Here is an 11,348-nt window from a genome sequence, read left to right on the forward strand (position 1 = left end):
GTGTATAGCTGCGATTATTTGAATCTACGATTTATCAGGAGGCGAGTTATCGAGGGAAGGTGTAGACCATGAGCGATGATGTTTGATGTATTGAATGTTAACAATGGCGCCACCTGCTGGACTAAACGAAGTATTATTCACAAGTTAGAACGAGCGCCCGTCAATAAATAACTCTTGTTTTTGCAGTAAGCTCGCAAACGTGCAGTATAACCAGCTTTTTTGTTTTTGTTTCCCTAAAGAAGGTAGTTTATGTGTACAAGTATATGGATTCTTATTGATTGGGATGTGCTTATATGAAACAATGGGCAGCGTAAGGTTATCCACTCGAGCGTCGAACACTAGCACATCAACCATGCCTACCGCCCAGATAGTTTCGGTCAACTTACCATAAGGACAATGCAGGTAATAAGCATAAGCGACAACTCGTCGTGACTGCTCGGCATAGTAGGCTACCCAATTAACCTATTTAATAGGCCGGGAGTGGGTAATCATGAACTATACCAAACAAGGAAACTTGATAAAACAATGCAATATACTGTTTCTTGGCCAGGACCCCCTAATGGTTGATTAAGGGAGGCCAGACACTGGCTTCCCGGACCATGGCCTCTTGTTATTTTATTAAATAACATTAGGATCCACCGGGACACTCAAATTAACAGTTGTCCCGTAGCACCCGCATATCCGGCTAGTGCGACTATCAATATGCCCCGTTAATGGTCTTACCCAAAACCGAGACCAATACAGTGATTGATTCTCCCATAAATTTACATCCCGGTCGGAGTATAAGCGAACCATGCATCTTGAATGCATTGAAAAGGGGGGACAGTTTATTATGACACAATATGGCAGCTGACAATAACCAGGGAGTTCAATGGTGGTAAAAAGGTAAACAATTTATTTACAAGCCAAGGCAATCAAATAACACTGTTCTATATGAAGAGAAAAGACATCAAACGATCTAACAAAGTAAGGCAAAGAAAAGGAACATAAAGAGAATACTGATGTATGGCCAAAACTATTGTCCCAGAAAAACTGACAAGCAGATTTTCTCCGAATGTCACTTTTGACTTCCCTTAAATGTCATCGTGAGCAAGCCTAGGTTTCACATTCCACAGTTCCCTTAGTTTGGCCAAATAAGTTTTGGGCAGGAATAAGGCTGCAACACCCTGCCCAACCACTGAGAACCCCCTCCAAGACAGAAACTGCATAATATAGCCTATTCCCACATAACCCCCATAAGTATTTAAAATAATAACAATAATAATAATAATAATAATTATTATTATTATTATTATTATTATTATTATTATTATTATAAATAAAATCCAAACGATCCCACTTGGTGTTTAATTATACCCAACCAAAATGTCTGTAACTGTGGTATTTCGTGACTTGTCGAAATACGAAGGATAATTGTATTTCCACTTGTCCTAATCTGTCATGTCCTCCATATTACCAATATTGTTTTCCTTCTGTTAATTGTGCGAATAGTGGGTCGTGTAACCTAATTTACAATACAGGTTCAAATTTAGTTCTTACAATCCAATTTCAGTATTCCATAACTCACATCCGTGTAGCCTACTTAGGATACGTGTAGCCTCCTATCGTATAATTCCGTAAGTGGTTCCTAATGGAAGAAACGCTTCATAGTAACTTATTATTTTGTCATTTATTATTTAGTTTTTTCGTTTTAAATAAGAAAACTAAAAATCGAATGAGTAACGTCATTGTACGATAGTAGTCGCGCACCAATGGACATGACGTCCAAGATAATACATTCCCTCCCACGTTTCTTTATCGCAGGTAGTTTAGCCTATCACGAGTGTGTGCGAAGCTGGAATCGGGAAGGGCCTGCGGATACTGTGCATATGAAGTACAGGAAGTTCTCTTCTCAATTACTTTTTGTTCTGCGTACCGCCGGGGAGAAACAGATAGCAGCGCTATGAGGACCTTTTTCACTGAAGGGACTGTGTTCGTTTGCATTATATTGGTGTGTCTGCAAACCGTAAATGGCTGGACTCCGCCTTCGTTTTGCCGTGGCTATGTGTGTCCAGAGTACAGGCTTGTGCATGCATATGAGGTAAGGTAGATTATTATTATTATTGTTGTTGTTGTTGTCATAATAAAAGTTTACACTCTGCCTAATTTGTTAACGTAGTAAATGTTTGCACTGACCTCTTCAAATTAATTTTTTAAATGCTGTATCTGTTAAAAACAGAATTTTGAGGAGCGCTTCTACAACACCAGCCACTGGGCAATAACCGAGATCGAAGACACGGACACTGGGACACTGATTGCTGCATATAATAAGCTGGATGCTTACATCAATGGAGCGAATGAATTAAGTAAGTGACACCATTCACTGAAAATTCGTTGGGAAATTAATTTTTCATCTCTCTCTCTCTCTCATGCATGCAGACATACATGACTAGCACATTAATTAACTGCAAACTACTAGTGTACCACTGGCTGTGATGAAGACCAATAGTTAGACCTGCGTTTAGGCATTGTGCTGTTTTCTCAGGTCAGAAGATTCCACCCGCCAATCCTGTTGCGGTCACTATTCTCAAGTCTGACAGTGGGGAGGAGGATAGATATTTTGTTTCTTTATATGTACCACCTGACACCTCATTTCCCAAGCCTACTGATTCAACCATCGAGGAGTTCACCATTCCTGCTGGCACCATTTTTGTGAGGTAAGCAAAATACAAGCCCTTTAGTTTACACATGGATTGGAGAAAAAATAAATTGGAGATACAGAAAAAAAAGTAAACCGACCTCAATCACTTCAGCTCTGGTTTTCTCTCAAACTCAGGGTCTTTGGGGGCCGACCATCTGTGAGCAACTGGCTTGACAACTTGGAAAAACTAGAGGAAGACTTACAATCAGCAGAGAAGCAGTACAACCCCCTCAGACAAATGGCTTTAGACTATGACAGCCCATTGAAGTTATTCTACAGACATGATGAGGTCTGGATCTCAGAGGCCTAAGGCCTCCACTGTCAGCACATTGTGCTTCCCTCTCCTGAATGCTAGAATGTCGGTCAGCATTCTCATGTTGCAGCTCTTCATGAGAGCGTTCAGTTGTTTGTCGTGTCACAAGGATTTTTTTTATCAGTTCTTGCTTGACAAGTTTTTTTTTTCCTGGTGTAGGGTATTCAGTCTGATAATTGTGTTTTTCGAAATAAAATCCATCCATCTATTATTTGTACCCACTTATCCTGGTCAGTGGGGGGGGGGGGGGTCGTGGGCGCTGTCAGAGACAGAATGATACACAAAGATAAATCCTTCTCAAAGAGATATTTGAGTTTCAGAAGGGTTAGCTGCTGTTTGATTTCAGATGCACCTTTTCTTTAGTGCTGACTTCTTATGTGAATAGTAAGAGAAACAAAAATAGGCTATGGAATGTTATTTAACCTCCCAGCATCTTATAATCAAGTCTGTGGATTCCTAAGATGACATCCGAAATGGCCTTCATCTTCACAGGTTTACATTGCATCAAAACCGCATGTATTGGCATTAACCCATTTAAGCCCAGGGGAAACTAAAGTCTCCAAAGTCTCTACCAGTTTTTTTTCCATCTGTGAATATTTTTTGGATGACTATAGATGCTTCAAAAAGAAATCTCTGGGAAAAATCAGAGCATTAATGGGTTAATGAAAAGGGGAGTGATGTTATGCACATCTATATAGTGTAGGGTTTTTTTTTTTTCAAATATAATGTTGGATTGTACTGATTAAACAAGTTATTTTACCTGAGAGCACTGCTTTTCTACATTCCTTTCAAATGTGTGCTGTGACAGATAATTTCACTCGAAACGCTCCTTTTCAAAAGACAGAGCTGGCAAGCCTTTTGTTTTGACAGCCTGTGATAAGCTGTGCTAGCCGAGTGCGCCAGAGTATTTTTTCTGAGATTAGCATTTCCCCTCGAAAACATGCGATTGTGCTAATGTCACTGCCACTGTCGTGTAACACTCTTATAGTCTTTTCAAGGCACGCTTGGAATTTCAGCAATCGGGAAACGCGACGTGCTCCACAGACAACAAGCAAGAAAAACAGATGATTTGCGCTATACCTGTTTTTCCTGATTTACAAGCAGCCACGTGCCAGTTTGTCATTGCATTTTGCCTTCATTTGTTCCACTGCCACTTCTTTTCAGGGTAATTCATTTGAATGATAAAACAATGCTTATTATAACAATACATTTTAGGTTTTTATATATTAAGATGCCCTTAATAGGTCAATCGTTTTTAGATGTCATTTTGAATGTAAAACCCAGTCTCTTTTAAAACAAAAACCCTTTTTTAATTTCACAAATAATGATTGAAAATTAGTTTAATAAATTAGACTTTTCTTCAGATGCACAGAAGTAGAGCTAGCACATTTAATGTAATCAAGTAAAATTTACTGGAGCACTAGGGTTGTCCTTTTTGATTTTATCATGACAAACCATGATAAACCTCGGGATTATTTAAAATAAATAAGGTAAGTTCTCTCACTCGTTTAATTTTGTTTTCCAAAAACAGAACTTTGCTGTATGTGAAAAGGTTTGTGTTAACTTGTATACCTAATTTGGTTGCAGTATAATCTTTAAGAGAAAGGTGACAGCAGTGAGACTGGTCTTTCTGCCAGGGTCAAGGAAGTAAAACAGGATCAACAATATTTACATTCCCGCACGCTCTTTAAATATGTAAGCAAGGTACTGAGGAACTTTCAAAGTATTGAAAGTCACAATGACAGAAAAGTCTGTGTAGAGGGAAGATGTTGTATCCTTAATGACCCCCACACTCACTGGACAACTCTACTGCATTCAGTAACTGGTCTTTACTGAAACACACCATTACACACTGAGCACCTCTGCATTCAGACACTGGTCTTTACTGAAACACACCATTACACACTGATACCAACCTTTGCCACCTTTATTGAATAAGACCACTGTTTCAGTTCAGTTGACTGTGTGTGTGTGCGCGCACATGCGTGTGTGTGTGTGTGTGTGTGTGTGTGTGTGTGTTTTACTCCTCCTTTCATGCTTGGAGAAGTGGGACAGCCCATGAGAGAGAGAGAGTGTGTGTGTGTGTGTGTGTTGTTTGTCACTGTAACTGTAACCGATCGGAAACCAGCCTAATTAGTCTCTTCCTTTCCCTGGATGGAAATCTTATGAAACTGCACTTTCACTTTAACGGCTTAATTTATTGCGCACATGGCAAAATTGTACAGAAATCACAAAGTAAAAGTTTAAAGTCTCACCAGGTCCTCATCTTCTCCCTGCTGCATTAGAAATAATTATCCCATGTGCTAGTCCTATTAAACACTGCCATATCCCTGTCAGATGGTAAGATTCAGGGGGGCTGGTATACAACAGAAGGGGCAGTGAGCAGTTGGCTCCAGATATTGCATTTCATAGAAGGGGTGAGCATATGGAGTTGACTGTATTAGTGCGGTAGGTTGAACTTGTGAATGTGTGTAGAAACATTTTCTGGTATTGACTTACTGTGTCTGGTGACATGAATGGTTGATCGGGAACAAACGAAAATTGGTGAGTATTGATCTTTAATGGTATCCTTATTAGTCTGATGACTTTAGCTAAAACATAAACCAATCGAATTTAATAATGAAGAGAGATGGCCCACAATGTATATACTTTTGACCCTTTGAGTACCAGTACAAAAATAAATATTATTAATGTGCAATCAATGTACAATGTCCAGATTACTATCTGTATCAGCATACTTCCCACTACTGAAAGAAATAATAGTTATGAAAATTTTAAGAACATTTCTACTTTGTTTATCCTTTATTGTACTATATATCTTATTAATTGCTCATCATACTAGGAGTAATTATAAAAATGTTAGGCCTATTTCCACATATTTAAAAAATAACCTCCTGCTTCATGAAAACCCCGCTGCTTCGTGAAATCCCCCCCTGGTGTCCCGGAAAATGAACCTTCAGTACGGGCATTCATCTGAATCCATGCACCACTAGGTGGTGCTGTTGATTTTCTGGAAGTTCAAAACTGGTAGTTCATAAAACCTTAAGGAAATATGAATTGCCACGCAATGCTAGGAAGCAATGCCTGGGGTGGATGTGTTATGTAATCAGAGAGGCTTTTGACAGAATAAGAGGCAAACCACCTCCAGCGTCATCTTCCACTGCAATCACTCAAAACGTCACTGCACCACATCCAGTGTACTAAAATAAACTTCACCCCACTGCAACACAAAATTGATGTTCTCCATGACATTTTAGAACAGATTAAGCATAATTTCTTTCTAACGAATTAAAAGAATGTCTCATATGTTAATCAGACTGTGCTAACAATTTTGTTTGGTTTCAAGAGGGAAGGTTTCTTCTGTTCTGAAAAGTTGCAATACTGAAAGGTTTGTAGATCCCACTCTTAGTCTTAGTTACTGAGTGCCTGGTATGTGATGAATTAAGACAGTGACTAATTAAGACTGACTTCAATTAGCTTATTCTAATACTGGCACTTCATGCTGCAGTAATCGAGTAAGGAATTACTATTTATTTTCATAGTGCGTTGTTGCGTTTTAGTGTTAAACATACCCAGGTCCAGTGAACTGCGGTTGTTCTGCATTGGCGGTACTTCAGGTTCGTATACTGTTCGTTATGGTTACTTGTTGTAGTCGCCTGATAAGGTCTGCAAGCTGAAGTAATGTAGAGGGGGTGACTCATCTCAGCCACGACCAAAGCAAAGCTCCCACCTGTATGGTGATAGGCAGCCATTTTGTGCCAGAATGATCACCACACAACAGCTGAAGGGAAGAGAAAGGGGCTTTGTTAATTGACATTTGAAATTAGTAGATGTAGAGCCAAAATGGAAATATCTGGCAGGCCTCTGTGGAATCCCCTGCTGTGTGCTATAGGTCATGGGATCTTTAATGGCCATGATGTGTCAGGAACACAGCTGGGGCTGGGGCTGGTTCTAATTCAGCTTAGTCAGCCCGGGAAGTTAACTTAATCCAGTGCTTAAAATTTAACATTTGTAGTGTTAACATCAGCCTGCCCAGGGACAACAGATGAAAATTAGCGATCTAGCTAAATCTGGCACATTTACATCTCATAATAGTGATGTTGATCAATGTGTATTGTCCCTGTCAAATAAATAGATAAATAAATAAAGTAGAACATTCTCAGCATTCTTCAGTTCATGAGTTTAATTTCATTCATATTTCTTCCGTACGCTGAATTGACCCCAACTTTCGACCAGGACTTTGGTTTAATGACTCATTGAATAAAATATGTAATGAGGATGAAGGAAGGATTCAGGAAAAATTAAGTTCTGTAAAAGCTGGGTGATGAGCTAGAACCAGATAGAACCCCAGGGACTGGACCCGGGTAGAACCCCAGGGACTGGAACCGGGTAGAACCCCAGGGACTGGAACCGGGTAGAACCCCAAGGACTGGAACCAGATAGAACCCCAGGGACCGGAACCAGATAGAACCCCAGGGACTGGAACCAGATAGAACCCCAGGGACTGGGACTTCTGTTTGAAAATGAGAGAAGCTCTGGGGGAGGGTCCCCCCATTCCTCTATTCAGATGAAAGAGTCCGAAGTTAGAGAACATGATGAGGTGAGAAGAGAGACAGAAGTGTGTAGGCGGCATAGCACTGATGTGCCCGGATCAGAACCGAAGATTGTTCCACAGTACGATGTCATCTGCATCACTCTGCTGGAGTCCAGGCACTCAAAAGACTCCTCGCATGCTCAACGTGTTCAGTTTCCATGGAGATGGCCTTATAGTGGAAGACTGGTCCTTTTGTCAGGAACATAATTATACTTTTATACCCATATCTTTAAAAAACATAAAAGTGTGTTTTTATGAGTCATACTGAACTCCAAGTGCGGTGGTCACATGTAATTCTTCTTTCAAAGTTCTTCCAATCTTTTCATTTTGTTATGCATCATTCCTCCTAGCGGGCTTGTACGTTGGGTCCTGATTTAGACTAGCGGTTGGAGTCTATGAAATGTTCAAAGATGAAGTGTGCAGTTAAAATAACAGTTTCACAATGTACTGTACTGTAATGACACCGGGTAAGGTTGTTGAAGAGAAAATATAGTGATGTGTGGAAGTCAACTCATTTCGATGCTGAAGAAAAGTTGTGTAAACCTTATGACTGTTATTTTATTAATCTAGCTATCTGAACCTTTTTAGTCGCATATTTTGCTTCCTGATTTTGATTCCTGTCACATTGCAGAGGTTTCAGCAGGAAACTATACTGTTTAATCAACTTTTCTGACATGTAGGCACACAGTCCTTGAAATTTAAATTTAGCCCGTTTTGGATGTTGCATCCCAGTTTCCTTTTCAGCATCCCGGTCTCTGTGCCGTACCGAGCCGTACCAGAGATGACCCACAGAAATGCAAAGTAGGCCAGCGCGATGTTTCTGCAGGTCGTTTATCCTCAGAAGAATACCCACCGGTGTTCATTATAGATGAAGTGTTTTTATTTAGACCCACAGAGCGAGGCGACCAGTGCTTTCCGAAGCCGACACAGAAGTGCTGACCGCAGCAGGAAGCGGTCGGGTTTAGATTAGGAGAGCCGCTGAGAGCTAACGGATCGCCATGTCAAGCAGATTCCAAACATGGATGCCACTGATCCACGGAACAGAGATCAGCGAATGGTCTGGGTTTCCCGAAATCTGCTTCATCCACCAGGAATGAAGCAGATTATGAGGAGCGTATGCTAGATCTTGTATCCATTTTCTCACCTGCTGGCCATAGAGAGAATTTAGGGGAGGCGTTGGCCTGTTCTTACACTTTCCCCAGTGGTGGGTCCCTTCTTTTGCTGGCACTTATTTATGTATTTATTTGTTTGTTTGTTTTTTGGTGGGGAGGGGGTGGTGGTATGACAGTGCAGGGGTCACTACCACATGGGTGGAGGAGGAAACCAACAGGCTGTTCTCATTGTTTGCTTTACTTTACGTGTCTTTGAATTAGTCGTCCTGACACCTTGATTAAAAACATAAAGGAACTGGGAGAAAAAATAACATGATTCTGTTTCCGTATTATCTTTTTCACAAAATCCACTGTCTCAGCTGTGTAGTTATATGTATGACCCCCTGCGTGATAAGCCTCCTGCTTGTAAAGGTTCTTGTTTGGGTCATGTTTTATGATTCTTAATTTTTTTCAAGAGTGCTGTTAAAGTGCGTGACCATAATATATTTTGGTTGGGTTACTATCATTTCCTGTTGTCGACAACTAGCACAGTATATTTAAATAGTCATTCTGCATCGTGCTTGTGTGTCCAAACGTGAACTGAACCAAGAGGAGAAGTTACTGGCCTGTCTGGGTCTGTCTGGTGAAAGCAGAGAGGGTGGGGTGCCCAGACCCTTCCCTGTCCCACATGGCACCGGGGGGGCTTCCTCACCCACGCTAGCTAAACTGGCAGCCGCTGTGTCTAGCTGCCTTCACTGCTTCCTTCCCATGTTGCCGAGCTCGCTGAGCTCAAATGTTAAAATATGATAATGTGCAGTCCTGATTGCCAGACTTCACAAAGACTGCCAGACTGCCTGTGTCTGTGTGTGCACATGCATGCATGTGTGTGTGTGTGTGTGTGTGTGTGCTTGTGTGTGTGCTTGTGTGCTTGTGTGCTTGTATGCATGTGCATGTGTGTGTGTGTGTGTGCTTGTCTGCACGTGTGTGTGTGTGTGTGTGTGCGTTTATGCACTGCACTCTGTGGCTAGACACTGCAATAGGAGTTCATCTGTCTCAGCACTAAGCTGCAGTCTGTGGAGCCCCAGCTGCTCGTGCTCCCCTTTCGCTTCTGGAACATGAGTAAAAACAGAGCGGACATGGAGGCAGGGCTCTAACCCAGCCACCGCCATTTTTGCTTTTTACACCCCAAATGTCAGTGAGGTTTCACTGGCTCTGCCACCTTTCATTGTTTTCATAGTCCTGTTCATCCAGTGATGAGCTGTTGGCATGGCAACATGGACCTGGTTTTATACATTTGCCCTGTAGTCTCCATTAACTAACAGAGCGTATATCTGATGTGCAATCCTCCATTTACTGTCCATTTGAACACTTTACTGAAGCAGTTTTGGTTAAGAGCCCTACAAAAAGGTGAAGTGGTTCATCTGGATGTCTAAGCCAGGCCAGTTCCATTACCAACACCCCTCACTGTCACCCAGTGTAACGTGAGGAGGAGCACGGAAGTGCTATGCAGTGTTAAATGTCACGACATGTCATGACACGTAATGACTCATGGTGGTACGTGTGTCGTTGCATAAGAAGAGAGATTCTGATAAATGAATGCAATGTAGTATAATGTAATGCAAAGACCAGTCCACTCCTTGGAGACAAGGGTTAGCACGGTAAAGAATGTCCAAGTGCTTCTCAAGTTGATCTCTGTGCCTGAGTATAAAATATTCTACCGCTGCAGAGAAGGTGCAGACGTAAGTCTGGGCTTCAATTTAATGTGAACAATTGAATCCCCTCTGAATCAGTCACCTTTTGCTCAAAATAGCACTCTTGAGAATACAATCTTCTCAGAACAGATTGAATTTCATATAAATTATTAGTTTAACAGTGAATATAACACATAGAAATTAGAGTAGCACAGCTTACAGCTTTGTGGATGGTTAAATATTACAAGAGTTAATTGTTCCTGAGAAAACATAACACACAGAGAGAAAAAATAATGCCAGCAGGGGAAAAGGTGTAAAATGATCCCCTTATTGCCATTGCTGAATTACCACTTACCTAATGGTGGAAACTGAGCATAGCAGGGAAAGTCCTGGCTGTTCTTTTTGGCACCCTACTGTCGGGTGATCAAGTGTCCTGGCAAACCCAGGACAGTCCTGGGTTAACACAAAATGTGCCGATGTCCAATAGGGTTTGCTGAAAACCCTTTTTGTTTCATTTTTTTCACTGCATTGCTACAATGGGCACTCATCAGAATCGTTACAGTGCGGTTTTATTAGCTCGTTATAGTGCAGATCCAGGATCAGCCGCGATTCTGACAGACAAAGGCTACAGTGAAGGAGTGCATTATGGGAAATCTAATTACAGACCTGCCTGATTGAATGCGTTCTCATCTTGAGTTCTGAAAGCCTGGCCATCCTTATCCATCTGCTTATACCATGGTCTCTTAGGGTGTAGTGAGGCCGTGCGAGAGGCTGTATTTTGGGGCTGTAAACATGGCTCAGGGCAGATCAACGATGGAACAGGAGGACTATGGGGCGAAGTTATCAGAAGACTCAAAACTACACTTTTGATGTTCTTCACCAGAATCAAAGCAGACAGCAGTTTTTCTCAAACAAAAGCAAGTTAGCCAGCCTAATTAAGTAATTAGCAGCTCAATGAGACCTCTAGCTGTTGAATGAG

The 11,348-nt window shown here is 41.3% G+C and overlaps 1 protein-coding gene across 1 annotated transcript; it reads left to right on the plus strand.

The window, feature by feature from the left end:
- Window positions 1-1,827: 1,827 nt before the first annotated feature.
- Window positions 1,828-3,757, plus strand: soul2 (heme-binding protein soul2). The gene is made up of 4 exons (XM_064317787.1): window positions 1,828-2,080; window positions 2,219-2,345; window positions 2,525-2,696; window positions 2,816-3,757. The coding sequence occupies exons 1-4, from the start codon at window positions 1,943-1,945 to the stop codon at window positions 2,988-2,990; spliced, it is 612 nt and encodes a 203-aa protein (XP_064173857.1). The 5' UTR covers window positions 1,828-1,942; the 3' UTR covers window positions 2,991-3,757.
- The last annotated feature ends 7,591 nt before the right edge of the window (window positions 3,758-11,348 follow it).

This window comes from Anguilla rostrata, chromosome 18 (assembly GCF_018555375.3).
Source record: "Anguilla rostrata isolate EN2019 chromosome 18, ASM1855537v3, whole genome shotgun sequence".
NCBI lineage: Eukaryota > Metazoa > Chordata > Actinopteri > Anguilliformes > Anguillidae > Anguilla > Anguilla rostrata.

Excerpts from the sequence above, each read along its gene's own strand:
- soul2 (XM_064317787.1), top strand. The coding sequence starts at position 1,943 with ATGAGGACCTTTTTCACTGAAGGGACTGTGTTCGTTTGCATTATATTG. Across the intron at positions 2,081-2,218 it reads GGCTTGTGCATGCATATGAG|AATTTTGAGGAGCGCTTCTA; the intron begins GTAAGGTAGATT and ends TGTTAAAAACAG. Across the intron at positions 2,697-2,815 it reads GCTGGCACCATTTTTGTGAG|GGTCTTTGGGGGCCGACCAT; the intron begins GTAAGCAAAATA and ends TCTCAAACTCAG.